The sequence below is a fragment of the Carassius auratus genome, chromosome 2, assembly GCF_003368295.1.
Source record: "Carassius auratus strain Wakin chromosome 2, ASM336829v1, whole genome shotgun sequence".
Taxonomy (NCBI): Eukaryota; Metazoa; Chordata; class Actinopteri; order Cypriniformes; family Cyprinidae; genus Carassius; species Carassius auratus.
The window spans coordinates 22,860,691-22,886,619 of NC_039244.1; the positions used below are offsets into that span (position 1 = coordinate 22,860,691).

The 25,929-nt window shown below is 36.6% G+C and overlaps 1 protein-coding gene across 5 annotated transcripts in view; it reads left to right on the top strand.

The window, feature by feature from the left end:
- LOC113120995 (cell adhesion molecule 3-like) overlaps positions 1-25,929 on the top strand; it is a 56,441-nt gene that overhangs the window by 1,302 nt on the left and 29,210 nt on the right. For all 5 annotated transcript variants that reach the window (XM_026291185.1, XM_026291202.1, XM_026291194.1 and 2 more), the window contains exon 2: positions 109-299. In XM_026291185.1, the coding sequence (XP_026146970.1) occupies positions 179-299 (121 nt within the window). In that variant the 5' untranslated portion in view covers positions 109-178. The remainder of the gene's footprint in view (positions 1-108; positions 300-25,929) is intronic.

The following is a 25,929-nucleotide window of genomic DNA, read 5'->3' on the forward strand; positions in this document are numbered from 1 at the left end:
AATGGAAGCACCTGAGCAGCTCGTGAAGTGTGTGTGCTCAGCATCAATGCGACCAATCGGCGCTCTCCGTCTGTTAATGAGTGTGTATGTGTGTGCCCTTTCTTTCAGTCAGCGCTTCGTAGAGCTTCACCACTTCTTCGGGTCTCGAGAGGACTACTGGGTTTAACGCACTGGACGGATGAGCGGGATGCGCGCGAGTAAGAATATGACATTCCCGGCGTTCCAGCGGGCCGCTCTCAGGGCGCTCGCGGCCTTGACGATGCTTCTCGCGACCTCCGTTAGGAGCAACTTTGTTTTCGGTAAGAAACGACCCCGGCCCCCTCCTTCACCGTTTTCACAAGGGATTCACAGAGCCGTTAATGAGCTCGTGGGGCACAGAGGAACCTCCCCCTTTATTTTTATTTTATTATGCTTTTGAATTTCTTCCGTTATCTATCTATCTATCTATCTATCTATCTATCTATCTATCTATCTATCTATCTATCTATCTATCTATCTATCTATCTATCTATCTATCTATCTATCTATCTATCATGAACTAATTTTTAGCTACTTATAAAGTGTTTTAACATACTTGGATTGAAGATCAGGAAATGGCATCACCATTTCAGGAAATCATACCTGCTTTTATTTTAGTACAAATACACAAATATCCACAGATCTATATCCTCAAGCACATGTGCACACGGTACACAATCCTAACGGAGTTGGACTGAATTGGTCTTCTGTCTTGTGTAGGAGTGTGGCCATTGGTTCTCTATTGGGTTTAGGACTGAACAGCATCTATATCAAATCCTTTTCATTATAAAGTCTAAATTAGTTCAGCAAGGAATGCAGCTTGTGTTGAAATGTCTGATTCATCGTCAATGTTTCGGCAGACTGATGAGTGGAGATCATAACTGCTTTTAATTTGAAGTAGAAGTATAATTGCTGCACAAGTGTACATTACACAATCACAATGAGTTGGACTGAATCAGTCTTCTGGCTTGTGTAGGTGTATTACTCTCTAGAGTACTCTCTGAACAGATCTTCATCAAATGTCCAAATGTTCGAGTGAAAATATGGATGATTATTCATGAATGATTACTGTGATAGAGTTTTCCTTTGTCATAATGAAGAAGTGTGAACCGGACATTTGTGTTGAAATGTCAGATTCAGTGAGATGATGTTGTTGTTCCTGCTAAGAATTATTTTATTGTTATTCTTTCTTTCTTTCTTTCTTTCTTTCTTTCTTTCTTTCTTTTTCTTTTTTCTTTCTTTCTTTCTTTCTTTCTTTCTTTCTTTCGATCCTGATCTCATCCTTTCTCGCACACTTAAACTCTGTCAGCTGTTTTGCTGCTCAATGCATTATTCATTATTGTGTTTTTTGGCCCTATGCATCCTTAATGTGTATGTATGTGTGAGTGTGTGAAGTCTTTTTGCATATGTAAGAAACTCATACTTTAGTTTCTATGCAGTAGTGAAGCGGGTTGTTTAAGAGTATAGGTTGACTGATGCATGAACATGTTGAGTGCCGTATTTATAGCTGGAAACAGAGTACATTTTTTTTGTAGGTTTGTACTCTATGTTCTGTACCATATAATCTTTGGTCATCATAATTTAGGGTACATTAAAATACTTGTGATGCTGCTGGTTCCACCTACTTATGCAAACTTTTCCTTCACTGCTGTAACCAATCAGTCTGTTACAGTATATTCATAAATGTCCACTAGAACAGTAAAATATGTAAAATACTAGTAAAAAAAATTAAAAAATACTTTGAAATACTGTATGCACCAAGGACACATTAAATTGATTAAAAGTGATAGTAATTTATAATATTCCAAAACATTTCTATTTCAAATAAATTATGTGGATTAGAACTTTCTATTCATCAAAGAACCCTGTAAAATATTTCACATTTTCCACAAAAATCTAAAGCAGCACAGCTGTTTTCAACATTGATATCCTACTGATATATTTGATAAAATAAGTGAAATATGCAGACTGTGCTGGAGTTTTTGTTGGATTTAGTGCAAAACTGTAATTGTTTTCTATGATTGGGTCAATAAGTGCATTAAACTGACACCTTACCTTTGGTCATTAGCAAACATGATGATTATGAAAGATGATAATCAGACAATAGTGCTGTCTAATATTGATTCACAAAATCCAGCTCATAAGAGTAATTGGCTTGCGAATCAGACTACACTTTTGATTCAATAAAAAGAGTTGGCTCATAAAAGTAATTTGCTCATGAATCAGATCAGTAGCGTTTGATTCACTGAAAAGAGCTGGCTCACAAGAGTCTAGGGATGTTCATTTTAACCAGTTAACCATTAACTGACTGTTAAGAATTTTGACTGATTAGTACAAACAGTTAAATGATTAAAAAAAAAACATTTATTTATTTATTTTCAGTAATTTGTCAACATATTTAAAAAGGTTTGCTGCATGGTTAAAATATGCTACGTGTATAATATAAAAATATTTTTATTTTTTTAATTTCATTCAGAAATAAACCTAATGCCAACTCGAAATGTTTACAAACATTGTAATAAACTGTAAACATAGCTAGGCTATTTTAGTTCCCCTCACTCCACAACAAATAATTTCAATTAACAGTATTTAGAAAAGAACAAGAATTAAATATAGGCCTTTCAGAAGACAAAACAAATTTATTTAGGCTAAATTGAAACCAATGTTGGGTCTCACATTTCACACAAATTAAAATGTTTCCGTATTCACAATGTATTTGAATAACAAATTGTTATTTATTATGTTATTATTTATTATGTTATGTTATATTATTAGTATTTATTATATATTTTTTTTCCTATATACTGTATTTCATTATGATAATGAACTGCTTTGTGAAGGTAGCAAAACTTGTGCACACATGCAGCGTCAGCGCAATCACTCGAGTTTTCCCTTCTAACAGCCAAAGCAACTTCTCCTTTTAGTCATAAAGATAATCGGATTTGTAAACGGTTCGCCTTTATTTGTCTACATTCACAAAAAAAATATGTAATGTAATCCTATTGTAATATAATCCTAAAGAAAAATAGGATGCTGCTTTCTGCAGTCTGTTTCCTTTTGTGCAGCACAAAAATGATCCGAAACGGCATTTTTTTTTTCATTTTCCTAATTTATTATTTAAGTAAAAATATATTTATAGTATAGGCCCATTTATATATATATATATAGTGGCCTGGGACAGTGTTGCCATACAGTCACGTACTGCAAGCGGACTCTCACGTAAAAAAACATACTACTTTGACCTTTAGCCTGCTGTTCTTGTCTTTTTCTGTTTTGAGCTACAGTGTTTGTTAAATGTTCCCTTTTAACTATTGTTGTTCTTTCTATTGCTGTAATTCTTAATATTTGCTATGTACTCACTTTTGTTGAACCAAATTGTAAGTGAAGGCTTTAATGAAGCATCTAAAAAAGGATATATGTTTTAGCAGGTGTATCATTCAGGATCTATATTTATCAGGTCTTCACTTCTCATTTCTTGAGGCTGTGTGTGAGAATGTGCAGATGTCCAGTCATGGTCTGTATAGGTTATGTATTTGAATGTGTGTGTGTGTGAGAGAGAGAGAACTTTTCAGTTTGGTCTCTGAAGTGTTTATATGTGTATGAGAGACGTCCAGTTCATCTCTCATGGTTTCTGAAGTGTGTATGTGTTAGTGGAGTTTCCACCCCTGGTCTCTGAGGTCTGTATGAGTGTATGAGCGCATATGTTGCTCATGTGGTCTCTGATGTATTTGTGACTTGTAGGACCGTTCCCCCGTAGCCTCTGATATGTGTGCTGCATCCTCTGTGACATGTCTGCGAGCAGCTCAACATGTGGTGGAAGCATCTGGATATCCTCCATAATGTGCTTGATAAATTCTGAAGGGTCATTTTAAAGAGGACAGGATAGCTCTGGGGTTTATTTCATAGGGCTTAACAACTGTGTGTCACAGATTCATCAAAAGAGGCACTGCAAGGGAAAATGAGCCTTATTGTTTGTTTGTAGCGTTATGTGGCTGCTAGCGGTCTGTTGAAGCATGTTGTTGTGTCCTCCACTGACCTGAGACACATTTTGATGGTTATTTGTGATGCACATTTGGACTGAGTGATTTATGCTGTCTTACTGTGTTAAACCTCAGCGATGCTGACATGTGTGCATGTTTGTAAAAGCATGTCAGGATTAAAGTGGAGTTATGTGTGTGTGTGTGTGTTTTCTATTGCAATGTGTGTGTGTTTGTGTTTTTGAATGCCTTTAAAAGATCTTAAGAGTAATGTTCATTATAAATGGTCCTGAAAAGAATGGCTATTTAGCATAAATAATTCAGAGTAATGGATCACTAAAAAACTGATTAGTCAGCCCACAAGCCAGAAATTATACGCACACTTTGCACATCTTAACCCCTGATGACTTTTCTTCTCTCACCACACGAGAATAGTCGTGTGGTTGTAATAGTCCATAGAGGATTGCGTGTGGAGGAAGCACCCATGGGATTTACTACATTTTATTTTTCAAGTGGTTTATAGAAAAAATGATTTTAATTACTCAAAAGTGTGTTTTGTCTCACTTGATTTACTCACTTAATTTCAAGGAGAGCTAGAATGTTCTTTTTTCCCTTGCTGTAGCTGTTATTGTTCTTATGCGTTTCCATTTTGTAGAGACAAATATTGTATTGCAGGGGTCCCTGTATAAGTGCGCTGTCAATGTGGCTAGATGTTCTAAAGTGGTATATTCTATTACAACGAACAAAGTGTAGCATTAACCAGAAATGTTTTTAGATAAACAGTGTTTGTAAATGTAAAGATTTATTGATTTAAAGTACTTTGTACTTAGAACTTTGTCTTTGTTCAAGGTATTAGCTCTGTTCCAAGACCCAGTAAGCGGTTTCTACTGCCTTCTAAGGTAGCATCTCAACTGAAAATACATTTTTCACAAGCTTGACATAATGCATTTTTCTCTGAGAGGTATATATGCAATGTTGTCATAGAGTTTAGTCAAACTGAGTTATCAGAGAAAGCAATAAGACATCACAGATGTGGAGCTGTTTTCACATTTGTGATGCATTAAAATGTGGTTTAGGTTGACACCTCACTAGGGTTTGGTTTGGAATAGCAAAAGCTATGTTTTCCAACATATAGACAGACTGCATACATGAGCTCCTCACTGCCCATCTGAAGCATATTGCACACCAAAATAGCAAGAGCTTTGTAAAAACATTAAGCTCCAAACTGATTGGCTTTACATAATTCCCAGAAGCCAGTTTTTAATTCCATTGGAAAACAAAGCTCTCTGGCAATTACAGCGAGCACTTCTGGGTAGCTAGTTTTGTCAAAGACTGCAAGGTCCATGATGTTGACTCTTTGTAAGATATTCCAGATTTCTGTTTCAGACAACTGGAACTGCAAGTCAGTTTTAATATATCAATGATTACAATTCTATATTCCCTTTTCATGACAGTCAAAATTAAGGATGGCTTGTGAATGATATTTAATTAAAAAATTGTAGTAAAATAATTGAGGAATTATCTAAGTTCTTGTAGCTCAAATGGTAGGGAATGGTGCTTGCAATGGCAACATAATGGGTTTGATTCCTAGGGAATACATCATCCAATAACATATGTGTTGAATGCACTGTATGTTGCTTTGGATAAAAGCATCTGACAAATACATGTAAGTTCATGGGAATAGTTCACAATAATTGTTTGAGTGTTTGACTTTTTTTTCAATAGACAAATGCACAAAAAATAGTTTCTGGTTTCAATCATATGGTCATTAGCATTTTTTGGCACATTCCCCCCGCTGATCGTTTAATAGACTGGTGTTAAAGATGAAATGATAATGAGAAAAGAAAAACAAATTCATATGTTTGGATGTAGCGGCTGATTTAATGTCAAATTAGTTGAGATTAAGATAATATCATTTAGTTCAAGTCGTATATTTGCAAAGATTCACAGAACAGAACCACTGATTCCCTTTCGTCCTTTCAAATTAAAACTGTTGCATGCCAAAACCCCCAAAAAACGGATCTAGAGACAGCGGCTCTGCTCTGAGGTACGTAATGAATATGAATTGGCTCTCCTGGCCCAGCACCAGTGTGGCTGTCTTGTTTCAATGTAGACTTGGATAAAGATCAATGTAATCAGTTTATGGCTGTTCAGGGTTTTTATAGACATGGCGCGAGATCAGTAGGTGTGCTTGAGACTGTGTGTGGTTCTGGTCGTGAAGTACACCTACAAACAGAAGGAGAGAGAGGGAAATGAAAGTCACCCTTGTCTTGGCATCGTTTACATGCTGGAACCCCCGAGTGAAACGTGAAAAGTCATAGAAAGGACATTATTTTGAGTCTACAATCTCTAGAACCCTCCACTGAAAGTGATAAAGGTTGAGAGTCGACTCATGGCTTTTCCAGGGTCAAAAATTTTCTTCGGTGGTGGCTGACGGTCATCAGTACACACAGTAACAAGTTCCATACCTATGTGATCTGCGAGCCCAATACTGACAATAAATGTAAAATAAATAAAAAGAAACAGTTTGTGAGTTTTGCTTATCCTTTTATTCATTAAATACAAACAATCACTGTCAGGACTGATAATAAAACAACGTGGTTATAACTACTTTACATGTAAACGTCACCATTACCTAAGTGGTTAGAAAAAAATAATTGGTCATTCTTTACACTTGGTTTCTCATTGTTTGTTTTCATTTATTTATTTTTGGCCCCATTTTCTTTCAGACTGTGGCTGGGATTTATTCAGTTTAACAACCTCTTCCAAATTAGGCTTCTCTCACTGTCATCCTTTCTTGTCCTCTTTGCAAAAAAAAAAAAAGATGTGATTTATCCACAGGCATAATTTTTTTAGGATAAGATGTGTTTTTTTTTGCTAGACCTGATACTTATTTTGGTATATAATTATATAAATATTGAAGAGTACCGTTAAAAAAGTAGTGTTAAAAAAATATTTAACATTGTCAAACTTTCTACCGTATACAATTGAATAAAATTAGCAGCTAAAGTTAACAGCAAATTTGCTGTGGTCTGTTTCTGTTTTTAATAGGTAATTTACTACACATTGTAATATAAATAACATTCAAATACTATGGATAGGTTAAATCTTATTAACCACTCTTGCTAAATGGGGTAAACACAGTCTTTTGAGTAAATGATTTGTTTTAAAACATTTCAGTCTTGTGAGTTCATTGTTGGACAGATCATTTGTTTTAACTATTCATTCAAATTAATCAGTTCAAATGAGTCGTTAGGTCGTGAATCGGACATTAGCTGACATGGACGCAATGTGTGCAAATCCAGGCTGTACATCACAAAGGATTTGTGAAAACACAGAAAACGCTTCATCACTGCACAGGATTTGTTAACTGTAGTTTATGTCAGCTCTCTGCTCTTTCTCTCTCTCAGTTTACATGTGCAGCAATCATTCACATCACTCATAAATCACATTAACTGATCAAAGAAGGCTTTGGTGGGACAAAAATTTGTTTTGGCGGCCGCCAAAATATTTTCAATGCAGGAAAAACCCTGCCACTCCAAAAAAACTGAAGCAGGCTCTGAGGGTGTGTTTTCTCTCTTTTAGCTGGCTACGTGAACCTTTTTTTGCACTCTAGAAAGCCATTTTGTGTCAAGGGGTTTGTGCAGAGCTTGTGTACAAGCAAGAGAAGCTTGACCTATTAGATTAAGGTTAAGTGTTGGGACTTCTGTGAGTTCAAAATGGTTGTATCTAGAGATGTAAGAGTGGCCTTAAGTGTGTATTCGGCACCATCTTCTCATGTTTCCTGTGTTAAAAGCTAGGCTAGATACAGATCTCCTGTCATTAATCAGGACAGGAGCGTTTTTCAGGAATTTTTAGCGATGCATATTCATGAGATGATGCAACAACCACACAAATATCACCGCCTATGAGAAGTGCCTTTTAAATTACAGTTCAGTTCTTGAATTTGAATTGAGATAGCAAACAGGATTTAGAATTGCAACCTGAATTTGAATGTAAGGAAGTATAATTAAAATAAATCCATATAACTTCCATTATATAATAAGCAACATTTGTTATTTGAATGTTAGTTTAAAAATAATCGGGAAGTCTTAATGTTCTATAGGCCTTGAATATGAATGGAAGGATAGATAGATATGTTGGAAATGCAATGTGTATTTAAATATTTTATTATGTTTAAGAAATTAACTTGGGTGAAATAACATTAGAACATAATACATTTCCCAGAATTTACCTCTTCCTGTGATTCCAATTCAAATTTCAATTCATCTTCCTGTGGAGTGTGGTGAGTTCATATTTCAGTGCATGAACTTTTTAATTTTGTAACTATGGTCTCTTGTGAATGTGAAAGTTTGAGTTTGAAGCCTTGGATTTGAAGTTCAATGTAAAAGCTTGTTGTAAGAATGTGTTTGTTGTAAGAAGAGGGGTGAATGTTATTTGTGCATTGTATTCATGCACACACAGTCGGTGGATAATTCCTTGTTGCTATTTTGTTATCTTCTATCTAAACTCTAAATAACTGTAGACTTACGCTGCAAAGACTTAGATTAATCAGCATACAATATGTTTACTCTGACACAACGCTGAGATCCAAGACTCTTAAAACAGATGCTATCTGCATTACAGGGTTGTAGGATAAAAGCTGATTTTTTTGGGAATGGTATAATGTCAAACCATGAATTGCCTGTGGCGCACTTGTTTTGCAAAATGCACTAGCTTGTCCTCAAGCAGTTCATTGCTAGGGAAAACAAAAAATCTGGGAGTGGAAGAAAAAAACTGAGATTTATACCAAAAATTCTGTAAAATTACATCACATTTCCTTTCCTGTTGCTGTTGCCAAATATGGAGCCAGATCAGCGTCAAAAATTATACATTTCCAAAACAATTCATAAATGCACAGCACAATTTAAATTTACGATATCTGATTTGTAAATTCAAAATGTAATTCATAAATACACAAGTAAAAGCATAAATATTTCCCCAAATGATCACATAAATGCATATTACCTAAATAAGTCTAAAATGTTTACACAAATAAGTATATATCACGTTTTTTAATTAACTTCCTACAATGCATTTATGAGTGATGGTACATGTATTTATGGATCGTCAAATCTGCTTTTGCAAATCCTCACACGTGCATGGACTGCTTTGAATTTGTGCGCTGTATTTTTGAGACCTTCCTGACAGGTTAAGATTCATAAATATATTTATACTTATTTTAAAGTCATGATAATGAGAAAAAAACTTATGTCGAGATCACAAGATAATTATGTCATGATCAGGAGAAAACAAGAAAGAAAAAAATTTATAACCCATGGCCTCTTCCAAAGTTTAAAGTGAATAATGGACTAAAAATGTTTTGTACTATTTTGGTCGGACTTAATGGACATTTGTATTGCTGATAAATCTTTATTTATTTATGCATTATATATATATATATATATAATATTTTTTATAGATTTTTTATTTGCAAAGTAAGTATTTTTATGAACATAACATTGAAATATTAATGCCAGAAGCTACAATTAGTAATTACTTGTAAATTAACCAAATAGTTAATGCACAACAGTGTATGGGAAACAACCATTAGATTAATCAACTAATTGGTAAAATAATCAATAGATTAATCAGTTTAAAAAATCACTAATTGCAGCCTTATCTAAATGTGAATCAAAAGGCAAATAGTTGTCCAATTATAGAGATCCCGTTAACAGTTTTTCCTATGTGCCAAATCATTTAAAAGAAAGTGTTGTTGCACTGCCACTGTTAGCAATAACGGCTAATCAAATGGCAAAAACAAGGTAGAGTATTATCCATGGCTCTGATGACATCATGATAACATTTCCAGCGAAAGATCACAGTGCACTTTTCAAAGCAGTTTGACCCACTTATGCGGATATTTTTATCCAGCCGACATCGCCCGTGATGTATTTTTCATGAATATAAACATGGACTTGGTTCTCTCCTGCCTGCGTCATGTCGTAATTGTGCAGCAAGCTAAAGGGACCATGAAGTCAGGCTTCTGCGGAACCAAGCTCGGGTCCACAGGAATGAGAGCTGTGTCCACTCGAACGGAGGAAAGCATTTCCAATTAGCCGGTTTGCAGTTGGATCACACTTCCTGCTTTCACGAGTGCCCTGGGGCTGTGTTTACCACTGCAGAACTCCCTGGGAAATGCGATCCATTTGAAAGTGCTGATGTGTTTGCTTCTTTAACTCAACGTAACATGCGGCTGTGGCTTGATTGAGTGACTTGGCTCCTCCAGATGTGGCCAATAGTGATGAGAGATTAAGCAATGGGCGGTAATGCTGTCCAATCATTAATGTGGATGAGATTTATAGGCTGGAGATATGTGTTTAAGTGCCAGTGGCTCACATAATTCAGAGGACAGATTTGTTGCTGGCACCTTTTCTAATGCCACTGATTCTTTCTCGCGCTCTCGTGCTCGCTTTCTCTCACTCTCTCACACACCCTCTGGCTGTTTGTTGTACATTTCCTCTCTCTCTCTCCTTTTTTGTTGCCAGCATCTTTCTGCTGAAATGTAACTCTGTGGAGCAGAAGGCCTGGGAAACATCCAAGAGCGAGAGAGAGAGAGAGAAAGAAAGGAAGAGACTGTGGTGTTAAGAAGAAGCAGGGAACCCTGTCAGTTCCACAGAACGTCTTATCTTATGAATCATATTTTCAGGAAACGCTTACCAGCCTCTCTGACACTAAGATGCATCACAGGCTCTTAAGCAGAGGTCATTCTCCTCTGGGAAATGATCCACAATCATTGATAATACGATCTGTCGACAAAGCACAGATGAGCTGGTAATTTGTTTATGCCTCCTATGATCCCATGGCCCGGTATTCTGCTGCAATGACTATGATTAGTGAAGCTATCATTAGCAAAGGGGATCTACTGAGTGTTTGCTGTGACGCTCGAAAACAATCAGCCTATTCTCTGCAGCTTCCGTTTTAATAATGCAACACTTTTCATTGCTTTAACGAGCACTTCACATCCTGCTCCTTGTTAATTTTTCAGGTGAGGATATTTTCTCAGCTGTATTTCTTCACTGTTTGTGGAGAAAGGAATACCTGTAAACTGCGGAGGAGCTCTTCTCCATTACCGAGCCATGCTTTAGTTTCTCTCCAATTATCTCCTATTTAGAGAAGCTATTAGAATTTCCTTGGATGGGTTCTGAGCATATATTTAGTAGATTAACCTTTGCTTTTGATATGTGTCGTACAACATTTCAAAAAGAAATGTTGATTTTGTTTTACCCAGTACTTTTTGAGTGCGGTGCTGTTATTTTGGTTTATCTGACTGCAGTTACAGTCTTACTACAGGTTTAGCTGGTAATATCAGTATGAAAAAAGATGGGTGATACACTTAAAATATGTTTCCAAATTTTGATGATTTGAGTAATTAAAGAAATGATTTTCTTCTACCCCAATTGAAAAAAAACATCAAACATCAAACTATAGAATTTACTTAAAATAGAAATCTTTGTAACAATATAAATGTCTTTACTGTCATTATTGATCGATGTAATGCATCCTTGCTAAAAAAAAAATATCAGTGTATAACAAACTTTTGAACGTTATATACTGTTAATAGATTTAAATTATAATTCATATTGCACAATATTTTTATTTTATACAGAAAACTTAATGATTCAATACATTAGATCAATTGATGTTAAATATTTATATTGGATGAAATCATTTTTATGGATTAAATCATTTTTTATTTATATTTGATCACTTCATTTAAATGAGTTGAAAGTTATTATAAAGTGCAGCGAACATCACCTTGATTAAAATGTCACAAGTAATTTCACCTCTTGCTTCGCAGTGTACTTTCAGTCTTCTGAGTTCTTCTGGAAGAACTCAGAATTGGCAGTCGGTGCGAGATCCGTTTTGAAGATTCTGTCTGTCTCTCTGATAGTATCGGCTTTGCTCAGTTTTTAACGGATTGAGTCGGCCACTCTCAATCTAAATCAATGAAACTTTTCACTTGAGACCAAGGACACAGAAAAATACCCAAACAGTTGCAACTGCAAACAGTCAGCCTCAGTAAACACTGCTATTTTCAACATGTACAGCCTCTGGACTGTACTGTACTGTACTGTGTGTGTGTGTCTGTCTGTCTATGTTTGTATACACATAATGGATGGATCACGTTAGATAGATACAGATAGATAGATATAGATAGATGGATATAGATAGATAGATGGCCACTGAGACTGATTGCACCAATTGAAGTCTGAGCCAAACATTTCATTTTTCTTCGTTCTGAGCTAAGTAGCATTTTTGCATTCCAGATTTCTGTGGCCAACTTTCCAAATTGGTAGTGGTTAGAAGGAAATAAAAGTATGGTTAATAACATTCAAATGAAGAATTGAAATGGTTGGTATTGTTCCCATTTCCTATTACATTCGGGGAAAAAAATCTGTTCAATTTTGGATCCAACATAGCCAACCAGCTGCTCTCAGAAACTCTGTCAGACAATTCCAACAGCAAATTAACCACATCCAGAAACACTCGCTTCTGATTCCACTGATCTTCTAGCTGTAGCCAGTCACTTTCCTCAGCCCTTCCTGTGATCTCACGGGACGACAGAGCTCTTACGAAGCACTGTGAGTTTGATTAAACTGTCTATAAGTGGGGAGAGGCAAGATCAAGCTGGATCAGTGTGAGTCTGTTGAACAGCAGCTATCGGCCAGAGAGAGCCACGTGTGTGTGCATTTTTATAATGATGAATGTTGTTAACCTTTAGTCTGGTTTGGTTCGTTCACTGTCTCACTTCTGGTTTCAGATTGTTCAGATCTAATTACCAGACATGAGTTCTTTCAAGTGTGTGTTTGAGAGAAAGGGTCTATGTAAGAGAAGTCTGTCTGTTGGTTAAAAGTGTCAGCTGTGTGTGTGCGCATACATGCTTGTGATATATGTGTGTAAGTGTCCTCGGATGCAACGTGCTTGTGATGAAAGCAGCACATTGTGGAGTCACCCATCAGTTTGGCTGAGGATGAAAGACCCATGTTGTTTTATTCAGCAGTTTCACTCTGAAAGCTCCGCTGTGTGGCTCGTCTCAGCTGCTCTACAGTGCGGTTTTATTCACCCAGTTTGTCAGCGGTGAGAAGTGTGCTGCGTGGTTTAATTCACCGCAGAGTGTCAACCATGGCTTTTAATTCATTTAATTTTATTTATTTACTTTGTGGTTAAATCAGCATTCTTCATAAGAACTAGGAAATAACTTGAGTACAAACCTGTCAATGAACCTGTGTTCGTGTCTATGCGTGAGCGTATATGCGTGTGTCTGATTCAGCCACGTCTCTGTGGGCTGAGACAAAAGAGCGGTAATAAGCGTTTCTAATCTGAGGAGTGAATGAATGATACACAAAAAGAGACCGCAGACGCACAGAATAAACAGGCTGGAGAGAAAGAGAGAGGAAATAAGGCAAGCAGAGGTGGAGAGAGAGAGAGAACAAGGGATGGAAGAGAGAAGATGAATGAGAACCAAGAAAGTGGGAAGAAGAGAGAAGGAAGGGATAGACAAGAGTGATGAAGGGTTTTCACGCTATGTCATATCATATCATACTGCATAATCACACACACACACACATATATTCACACTCGTCGCTCTAGCACTGCTTTAAACCAATCACATGGCATACGCTTGGATGGTTCACATGACATTGCTTTAATGTTTGGGCACCATACCAACAATTATTGGAAGTGCACATGCACATAAAGTCTCTCTAGCTCCCTGTCTCGCCTAAGCAGGTGAGAGATCTATTTATATATTTGTTAGAATTAATTAGCTAGATCTGAATGATGTACACTCTGTCAGTAAGTTACTTTTCATGAAGTACTTCGCATGCACGACACATGATTGTGACAGGCATTATAAACCATTTCATTACATGTTGCTGTGTTTCTGAACTTCAGCACTTTAGAGTAAGAGTTCTGGTCCTCACACAATTCTTGTCACATACTTCATGTGTATATTTGTGTGTGCAGTTGCTGAATTGACCATGGAAAATGCTCATTTGCTTGTAAATGATGCACTTGCAATGGGTCAGTGAATGTTAAAAAACTATTATATCACTAATACGTTTCATATTTAATTCACATTTGCAATTGTTTGTGAAATTTACTTTTTTGCTCAACATTTTTCAGGGTACATTTTGACAGTATACAACAGAGCACATAATACTGTACTGGGCTCTACATGTACAACTTCAAAAATTTAGAACCACTGTCAAATATTTAGAAACACAAAGTTATTTTTAGAGACATTAGTGATGGTAACTTTAATGTGCCACAATATAACATGCTATAAAACATGCATATCAGACATTAAATAAACATTTTTAAATTGCAGCCTTTGTGAGCTTTCCAAATGTTCATTTTGGAATCTGCATGCAACTATTTATTAACTTTGATTGGGTCAGCCGCACCGGTGTGCCTAACATTGTATCATGTTGCACACAGTAATTTTCAGTTGCACGTGCGACTAAATGGTCACACTGTAGAGCCTTGCTGTTTTCCATTATGCAATTCACTTGATTTGACCAAAGCTATATTTATGAATAAACCAGCTAAATTTTAAATATCTTTTTTTTTTCTTTTCTATTTTTTTTTTAACTTCCAAAAAAATAGGATGCAATATAGCATTTTTCATTGGAAGATAATGATCAGATGTACATGTAATAAGGTTATGTGACAGCTGTGTATGCAGTACACAGTACTCAGTGAAGCAGAATGCTACTGCCATAGGGAGGGACTTCAGCTCATTAGCGTCATCAAGATAACATGACCAACTAAGCTCTTTACCAGGGTTTAAATGTAAACTCTTTTCCTTGGATTAATTTCAAACTTCACCTTGAACGCTGCTAGCAGTCAAGCCTTATTAAATAAGAGTTAGCAGCACTGTTGGATGGAAAAATGAGTCAAATGCATAAAGAGATGTCTGACTGTTCCTTCCTACCTAAAGAACAGAAGCTTTTCAAAGAATATTGCCATCTTTTCACACTTTTTTCCATATTTGTGGCGTCTGTCTGCATAGATTTGGTTTAAACTGATCATGAAAATGTTGAATTTATTGCTGAACATGACATGTCTTCATTCTGTCTCAAGTCAGTGTAAATGTGATTCCTAACTCTCCTCTTCAGTCCTCTGCATGTTTCCATTTCAGTAACTAAGACACATTTTTGTCTCTGCCTCTTTTCATTTTGCTCAGTCAAGTGTACCTCTCATTACTCTAAACCAGATCAGGGGATTAATTTATAATATTCTGCTTAACGTCATCATGGGATTCATATATTTATTATATTAAGCCTGATCAGGGGATTAATTATAACAATGATTTTAAACCGAATTGTTGGATTAATGTAAACCTAGTCATGATTGAAGGGTACATTTCCTTTGTTATGTGAATCCTGATAATAATATTATTTTTTAATGGTGAGTCTTGAAATGGAAAAGCATGGTCGATCTGTCTTCATGGTCAATGTGTGATTTAGAAGTAAAGTTTTACAGTTTCAGGGTTTCATTTAATACTTTTGGACTCAATACTCTCTAAGGAAGATGTTTTGAAGAGACCTCCACCCACACTTTAGTTCAGTCCACATGATTTTCCAGCAGCAAAGACACTGATTATCTTATGCTGTTGTGATTATTTCATATCCAGAACTTGTAATGCTTGCCCTTAGAAATGCACACATTAATATTCACAATGGCCAAGCACACTATACTAAGAATATCATAGATGTCTCTATGCCTCTACACTGATTATTGCCTGTTATATTTTTAAAACAATATGTGCTATCATGCACATTATGCAACAGTAAGCATTTTATGATATTACTGCATTTGTCCACCTATATTTTAATTCTGTCAGTGGGAGTATCTTGAAATTAAAAATTGATGCTTTACATTTTAATTGAATTTGCTGTAAATAAAAGACATCTTATAAAATAAGTAAATGTGATTGGATCTTTTAATGGTAAAGCAGGATTTCAAAAACCACATTAAGTGTTACGTTTTCTCCCTTCCATTTATATGTGTCTGGACTTTCTCGTTATTAACAGCATGTTTTTGCAGCCTAATACGCCTTTTGTTCAGTGTGAGCTCATGAGTTCTGCACGCTTGCAAATTATTTAGTGTAAATTATAAACAGGAGATTCATTGTTCAGTGTAACCAGATTTTTTTATTACAGATAATATGAAAACAATTATTTTTCATGCTGCTAAATACACACTGCAAAGTTCCCTGAGTGACAATTGCATTAAATTTCACTTAGTAATAACCATAGCAACAAAAAAGACAACATTAAAATAAAATAAAAGATCTGTCTCTAGTCTTGCTGTGTGTGTCCAGTAGATTTGCCACTTGTTTTGTTTTTTTAATGTGATTTGTTTATCAATAGCTTTTTAGTTGATCTTTTTAAATGCAATGTTTCATTAAGTGAATAATATTTGAAGCCTACATGGATGCAAAAAAAAAAATCCATCAAAATAGGCACAATGTACAGTATTAATTTTAAGGAATTTTCTGTATTTCTTTTTGTTTAGTATTTTGCGTTTTGCACTTCATTGCATTGTATTTTAGGGTTAGCGGAAATGCTCGTAAAATTAATGGGTAATGAGCTGCCAGTAAATTTTCTGTTATTTTACAGATTTATTTCTTACAGTGTGCCAATCAATGTTTTAATTTAATTAATAACTGGCATTAATAATTAAACATTTAATATATTTTATTTTTAAATAGTTAAACTATGAAGCTAAAATTGCTACAATAAAATCGGTATCTGAGAACTGTGTAATTTGACAGGTACTGGTACCGGCTATAATTTTGGCATCGAGACAACACTAATACATTCTCTACACTCTAGAAGTAATATGAAAAGCATGTTATTCAGAGCTCTTGACACTAAACCATTAAACTGTTCTCTCTCTCTCATAATATCTAGCTGTCCAGCATTCTTTAAGCCCAATTTGTGGCACTCTTCAGTAGATTGGTGTGGCCTGACTCTGCAGCAGATTGTTCGCTTTGTTCCACAGCACTTTTCTCAGGTCCAATTTGTGGTGCTCCACAGTAGGATTGTACAGGTCTGTTTTTGTGGTATTCCCCACTTGATTGCTGTGTTCTGTTTTGGACATTGAATAACATCTCCCAGGTTTGCATGCATTGATTTCTTTTGGCTTTTACTGCAGTATTGGGCACTTGGGTAGACTAACTCAAAAAGGTGTTCATTCTGTTTGGAAGGTTCTCAAGCCCCTGAAAGTTGTTTCTTTATTCTCTTTTTGTTGTGTTGAGATACTGCTCATGTCCTGTGGTTTGAGCTGCAGGTTTGAACTGCTGTGCTGCCTTATGTTGTGTTTTATGCTGTTTTATGCTTGTATGCTTTTGTGTCATCATGTTTATTTGCCTCCATCATATCTCTTTGATATATCAGTTGTTTCTCCAAGACATCAAAGAGAATAACTGGAGATCAAATGGAGTCTTAAAGAGACAATTCTTTCATCCAGTAATCATCCTCAAGTCATTCCAAACCTGTGTGATTTTCATTCTTCTTTGAAACACAAAAGAGGATAATTAAAGTCAATAGGATCCAGTGGGATTCAACATTCTTTAAAATATCTCCTTTTGTGTTTCACAGAAGAAAGAAAGTAATGAATGTTTGGAACGGCATGATGGTGAGAGAATTGGATTTTTTTTCTCATATGTGTCTCTTCAAAAATTCAGAAGAGATCTCAAAGATGTTCAAATTGGGCTCAGTTTTGCGAAGATCTCAACAAATGCAAAGTCAGAGATTTTTATATGAACTCAGCTTTGTCTCATTGAATACGTCCAAAATTAATAAATAAATAAGTATTAATAAATAAGCAGCGCTATCACATTCGTTGGCTGTACATTTTTATTTCTCCGATGCAGTTTTATTAGAAACACCCTGATACTAAAATTAAACATTAAAGAGAATTCAACTGAGCTTGAAATGCCTGGGCGATAAATGGTATCATATCAAGATTGTGATCAAATTTATGTCAATAGTCATAATAAGCTCTGGACATTTTAGTCTAATAGCCTAGCATGCAGCAATAATAAATGCAACAACATCCAGTTAGTGCATTTCGCTGATAAGTTTGTGGTTTCTGCATGTTTCTATGAATAAGTTAAGCAGTTGTGTCTATTATACAAACACATGTGATGCTCACAGTGTTTTCAGTGTCTGCCGTATAAGTGTATGAGGACTTGAACACATGAACTTCATCTCCACAGCTTCTCTAAGAGTCACTTCACAATCTTTACACTGTTTCATTTAAGAAAAACTATCATTAAAATACCCACTGAAACTCAGATTTTCACGACAAGCTGTCAAAATAAAAGTTTAGTTTAACTTGAAGAAATTATGACAGAAGTCTATTACTATTTTAAGATTAAATTGTTATATATAAGTTATATATACATTTTTAAGTTTAAAGCTGCAGTAGGTAACTTTTGTAAAAATATATATTTTACATATTTGTTGAACCTGTCATTATGTCCTGACAGTAGAATATGAGACAGATAATCTGTGAAAAAATCAAGCTCCTCTGGCTCCTCCCAGTGGTCCTATTGCCATTTGCAGAAAGTCATCCGCTCCCGGTAAGAAACAACCAAGAACTGCGGTCCGTAACTTTGTTTGTGTTCAAAATGTAGAAAAATTTATATAATAAGCGAGTACACCATGAATCCATTTTCCAAACTGTGTTTTTAGCTTGTCCTGAATCACTAGGGTGCACCTATAATATGTGTTTATATTCGGACTATTTTAAATTGCTTCGGGGGTACCGCGGCGGAGTAACCCAGTACCTTTGTGATTCTTCATAGACATAAACAGAGAGAAGTAGTTCCGGCTACGATGTTCTTCCACAAGACGCAAGCAGTTCTGTTTATTAACCGCTAGAGTGTCAAAAGTTACCTACCGCAGCTTTAAGTTATATATAAGTTTTATTAATTTATTTATTAGACACAGTTTTAATTCTGAATTTGTATTAGATTGTAAAACAGAATAAAAAATAAATAAATACATAAATAAATAAAATGGAAACCACAGAATTTAGTGAAAAATAAAAATGGATTTCATGTGGCCCTAAATTAAAAGGTAGCTTACTCTGTTGAGTTAAATTGTGAACAAAAAGTTATGATTACACTCATTCTCCAGGTCTAATGTGAAAAGCAAAAGTTATATTGTAATAAATACTGATATTGTATTATATAATAAAATATAATAAAAATATTTTTGGTCATATTGTACAACCCAAATGTCAAAGTGTACAGGTGCATCTAAAAAATGTCTTTCTTATATTCTAGATTGATTGCACACAAACTGAAATATTTCAATGTTTTTTTGTTTTAGTTCTGATAGTTAAAATGTACAGCTTATGGAAATAAAAAATTCAGTATCTCAAAAATTTGAGATTGATTTAGTTAAGTTTTATTAATTTTGAGTGTAAATACTGGGTACCTCTTGGGCTAGTTTAGAACATGCAACCACAATTATGGGAAAGACTACTGATTTGACAGTTGTCCAGAAGACAATCATCAACACCCTCCACAAGGAGGGTAAGCCACAGAAGGTTACTGCTAAAAGGGCTGCTGTTCACAGAGTGCTGTATCAAAATACATTAATAGAAGGTTGACTGGAAGGAAAAAGTGTGGTGGGAAAAGGTGCACAAGCAACAGGGATGACCATATTCTTTGGAAGATTGTCAGGAAAAGCTGATTTAAGAACTTGAGAGAGCTTCACAGGGAGTGGACTGAAACCAGAGTCAGCGTATCAAGATTCACCACACTCAGACGTCTTCAGGAAAAGGGCTACAGCTGTCACATTCCCAGAATCAGGCCACTCCTGAACCAGAAAAAAACATCAGAAGCATTTCACCTGGGGTAAGGAGAAAAAGAACTGGATTGTTGCTCAGTTTTCAGATGAAAGTAAATTTAGCATTTCATTTGGAAATTAAGGTCTGGAGTCTGGAGGAAGACTGGAGAGGCAAAAAATCCAAAGTCCAGTGTAAAGTTTCCGAAGTCAGTGATGATCTTTGGTGCCGTGACATCTGCTAGTGTTGGTCCATTGTGTTTTATCAAGGACAAACTCATTTCAGCCATCAACCAGGAGATTTTAAGAACTTTATTCTTCCATCTGCTGACAAGCTTTATGGAGATGCTGACTTCATTTTGCAGCAAGATTTTAGGACCTGTCCACAGTGCCAAAACCACTTCCAAGTGGATTCTGACCATGATAACACTGTGCTTGATTTTCCAGCCAACTCACCTGACCTGAACCTCACAGAGAATCTGTGGGGCATTGTGAAGAGGAAGATACAATTTATTTTTTTCAAAAAGAGCAACCACTGAGCACTAGAAGTTTCCTTCAGGATGTTTGTTTCTACCATTGTATTGTTGATCTCTCTTATCTGTTATGTCATGTTTACAGTTTTTTTTTTTTTTTCTGAGTGTCATGTTTGTTTGCACAGTGTTGTGTTTGTTTATTTGCATGTTTGTTTTGTACTTGTTTGCTCCGGCGTGATGTCATTTGTGCTGAGTTTGTTTGCTCTGTTGTGTTGTGTTGTTGATGGCTCTGATCTAGTGTGTTGGTCCTGACTGCTCCGATGTAGCGCTGTGTGTTTGCTCTGGTGTATTGTCTCTTTTTCATTCTGCAGTCTATGTCAGTTCTCTCTCTCTTTCTCTCTCAGGGAGTGTCCTATAGATACCAATTACATCCACTCAGGAAAAGACAGAGTGAAAGAGAAGTAGGGATGGAGCAGAATAAGTGGGAGGGAATAGGACAGTGAATGCACAGGAGGGAGAACGAGCGAGAGAGGGAAGACGGCAGACAGAAAAAAATTGGAGGAGAGAGATTCCGTTTGTGAGTGTAATAGTCTCCTGCTGTCAGACTCTGGGGAATGAGAGAGAGAAAGAATGAAGGAGAGAAATGGGAGGAAGATCATAAAGGACGTATAGTGACAGAACTGAGAGAGAGAGCGCAAGAGGGCCGAGTTGCATGCACAGAGCATAAAAGACTAAAGTGAAGAACTGAAGGGGAGAAACAGTAGAGAACTGTTTGAAAAGTAGGAATGAGAGGGAGAGAGGGAAAGAGAGGTGTTGCTGAGGAGAAAAGCGAATCCCTCCATTTAAAGTCTGATCGCAGTGAAGTGTGGTCTTCACAATGCTGCGCACTGAATATTTCATTCTTGCCTGAGTGTAGACTTATGTCCTGTAGACTATGTGTATGATTTGTGTATGTAAATGCTATCATTTATGAATGAGTTCTGGAAACCCCGTTGTCCAATAATGCAGTGTGTGTTTGTGCAAGCGTGCTGTTATGTGGCATGAAAGAGTGTGTTTATTGATTTGAACCTTACATTTGAGTCTTTGTCCAATTTGACACATGCACTATGTGCAGTCGTATGTGAGTGTGTGTGTTAATTATGAGAGAGGGGCTGCTACAGTGAACACTGCTTTGGTATATTGTGTGTGTGTGTGTGTGTTCGTGTGTTCTGTTAAGAGCAGAAGGAGTCTTTGTGCTGCCGTCCGAAATAATTCCCATCATACTTCGGTTCTCTGAGAACTAAATAACTCTGATTCTAACAGAAAAGATAGGGAGTATATTGATGTTTCTTCTCATCGTACAACTTTTCTATCATCAGCAAACTTTGGAACACACACACACACACATAGACAACATAATTATCAAGCTAAATGAAGACATATACTATAGACTTCTGTTGTTTTATTTATTGCTGATTGGTGTGGGCGGCATGCAATCTAATATCACAGTGTGAGTAATTCTACATCACACTAATGGTTTGTATCACAATCTACAGTAGTTGTTTTTGCTGGAAATTCAATTACAAAATGTTTTATTTATTTCATAATGCAGTAATGTCTGTATTTTAAAAAGTTAGTGACTTAAAAGCTTTAAAAATTAATCTAATTTTATTACATTGTTGTTGTTTTTTGTTTTTTTTTATAACTTAAAGGGCACAAACTAAAATATGAGATTATTCAAGTCTGGATTCAGTACAGAAACTCCTTCATATAACAAAATACTCAAATATCTATGTTTTTAAAGTCACTTTGAAATAGAAACCATAGTGCATATATATAAAATTATAAGAATTGTATTGTTATATCGTTCTATAATTATATACATATATAATACAATATTAATAAAATAAGCTATAAAGAAACACACACACACACACACACACACACACACACACATACATATATATATATATATATATATATATATATATATATATATATATATATATATATATAAAATTACCAAGGCAAATTTTTACTCAGCCTTAGTCCTTTGCGAGTGTTAATTTTGAAGCATTTTAATGAAAGGATTTTACATTTTAGACTAAAACAAAAATGTGTTGTTCATTCTTACCTTTGAGGACATCCCCAACGGCAGGATCTGTCAGATTTAGTTAGAACTTCTGTGGGCAGTTTTGTGTAAACATAACATTCACACACATACTGCACATAAAATTGGCCTCTATACATTGCAAATTCCCACTGATGCCATCTTTATTGTGATGTGTTTTATTATCTTTTTTCTCAGTTCTTTCTTTTTCTTAAAAAGAAAAGAAAACAATAAACGGGATAAGAGGCTGTGTTGCGTGAATGTGGGCTGAAGTTGCTTCGTCTTGAGGGTCATGCTTCAGGTCATAGCAGTTGCGCCTGGTAACCTCCCTCGTCTGGTTGCGTAGCAACCTTCTTCCTTTGTTCTAAAATGATTTAACTTATGGTTTACCTTCTTCACCCCCCCCCCCCCCACACACACACACACTTTATTCTTTCACCTCTCACTGTCACTCCCTCTATCTGTCTCTATGTCTTTCTTTCTCCCTCAGGACCCTGTTCGCTCCTCTCTTTGCTTCTATCCATCACAAGTCTCTTCTAGGCTCCTGTTATCTATCTGTGTGTGTATGAGAGAGAGAGAGAGATGGAGTGATAGTGATGGAGAAAGTGCTCGAAGTTGAGTCTATACTGCTGTGTTTGTTAGTGGTGCGAGTATGTTTAAGGTGGCATTGTGGTGGCTGAGGTCACCATGTGTCCGTTTGCTTGATAAAGAGATCTCATATCTCCTCCTTCTTGTAATTGTCCTCTTATTTCTCAAGTGCTTTATTGGCTGCAATTCACTCGATACCTGCCAAAGCACTAAGTGCTTTTTTTCATTGGCTGCATCTCAAAAGCTGGTGAGCTGCCTTAACAGAATCATGGGTGTAGACTGCACTTTTGGGCATCGTCAATTGGGTGTGTCTGAATGTTTGTCGTTAACTTAGTGAGCTACCTACCTAGATAGCACTTTTGGGAATCATTGCTGTGTTTGAACGTTTAAATTGATATGAAAGCATAGTTTGCTGCCTACCTAGACAGCATTTCCTGTCAATATAAGAATGTTCAAATGTATTGTAGACAGTGTTTGGTCTATAAAAATTTTGGACCTTCAGTTATGTGAATGGAACCTAGTGAGCCATCTACCCAGACAACATTTCTGGGCATTGTATGTATAAACTTTTATTTAAGGCAGCATTTTGTGCATGCATGTTTGAATGTTTTAATTGAGCCGTCTGTCTAGACACCAGTTGTAGGCAATGTAAAATTAAAACAAAAGAAATAAACTAAATCTATCTAAATATAGACAGCCCTTTTGGGCAGCATAGGTAAGCCCATTTGCGGGCATTATATGCATGTATGAATTTAGACAGTATTATTGGATCTGAACATTCAAATATTTAATGAAACATAATGAGCTGTCTATCTAGACAGCATTATTGGCATTGTTATGCATAATCAAATGTTCAAAACAAACCTGTCGAGCTGTCTGTATAGAGTTTTTTTGCATCAAATGCATGTTTAAATGTAGGCTGCACTTTTGGGTATCACAGTTGTGTTCAAACACCTGAAACAAATCTAGTGAGTTTCTTCCTATAGACAGCATTTTTGGCCATCTTAGGCAAGTTGTAAATGTTAAATAGAACAGTGTGTGATTTGAAACAAACCAAGTTAGCTTGACAGCATTTTCCAGCATCATAAGCTGGATATCATGTTTGAATTGAGCTACCAATTTAGACAGCATATTTGAGTATACTTCATGCTGTCTGGATAGGCAGTGTAGATGTGTATAGACAGATTGACTGACACTTTTTTTCTGTAAAGCCGAGGTCTCGCTTTATTCACCATACATCACATTCTCTTATTTCCGTCTTCCGCCCATCATCCCCCAGACCTCCTACGTCATTTCTTGAAGACAGCCACAAGATAGATAACAAGTAAACATCGATATAATCTACTTCCCCCTTCTAAATGATAAGATACCTGGATAGGTTTAACATGAATAAAAAAATTAAACTAAATAAACAACAACAACAACAAAAAAAGATTTGAACAACTATATATATATGCTAGCAATATATAGTTAGCCCTTTAGCTTTACCTGTTATGAAAGTGAACATGAACAGTGGAACTGGCAAACAGTGCACAACCCACATACCAGAACAGGATGCAACATTCTTCCAACCCCCCTCAACGGCCACAAGGAACAGGACTGCTGCAATAAGAGAGTTATGAACAGTCTGAGCTTATGTAGTGTAGTCTTTGTATAGGGAGTTGGGCTTTGATACTCTCCCTGAGCGGGTGACAACCACAGGTGGTTCCTGTACCTGTTCTTTCTGTGGCTGGTCGACATTAGGCAGGGGTTCTGGTAGGGGTTCATTGTTGGTGTTAAGTGGGACCTCTGTTATTGTATGTGGGGTGTACTGTTCATGTGTATGTAGGAGGTGGCGCCTGTTTCTCACATATGTGGCATCTCCGGCCTGGACCAGGTAGCTGTTTGGCTGTGGTGCTTTTCCTATTACTGTTCCCAGTCTGTCATATCCCCTTTCCGTCTGTAATCTCACTGTCTGCCCTGCTTGCAATGAGGCCAAGGGTCTGGCTGACCTGTCATAGTGTGTCTTTCCCCCTTTTCTGATGTGTTAGAGCTGCCCGGACCTGCGTTTCTACCTTTGGCACATACATGGATTTGGTCATGGGAATAAGGGTCTTGGTGCGTCGAGAAAGCAGGCGCTGGGCTGGTGAGGGCAGCCCGTCCCTTGGTATGTTGCGTAGATTGAGCAGTGCCGCATATACATCTGTTCCATCATGTGTGCATTTTTCTAGAAGGTGTTTGGCTGAGCGTACCGCTCTCTCAGCACGCCCATTTGATTGAGGATAACGGGGGCTGCTGGTGACATGACAGAAGTCCCACGTGCAGGCAAATTCTTTGAACTCCCTGCTTGTGAAATATGCTGCGTTGTCAGTCATTAGCTGCTGAGGAGCTCCACGGGTGGCAAAGTGGTGCTTTAGTCTGGTTATAATGGTCGCACTGGTCATGTTTGGAACTGGTCTATTTCAAACCAGCCGGAGTATGAGTCAACGTGTACCAGATGTTCTTTCCCGCCCCACTCAAAAACGTCTGCTGCCTATGGTAAGTCTGGTATATCATGAAGTTGAAGGGGCTCCTTCGTTTGGTGTGGTCTGAGGGCATTACAAGGAGTGCACCTGGAGATTTCATGTTCAATGTCCTGGTATATGCTGGGCCAAAACATGGTTTCTCTGGCCCTGTGCTTTGTTGCTTCTAGGTCTGGGTGCCCTTAATACAGCTGTCTGACATAATAGTGTTGCAGTGAGTGGGGAATGACAAAACGCTGACCACGGAGCAGTAGGCCATTATCAACTGTGAGTTCATCCCTTATGGCATAGAATTGCCTGAGGTCATGTGGCAGCTTCTTTGATGAGTCCGGCCAGCCCGCTGTAACCCGGGATGAATTCCGATAAATAGTTTGTCATGCCCAAAAACCTTTGAACATCATGTTTGTCTGCTGGGGTTGGCATAGAACGGAC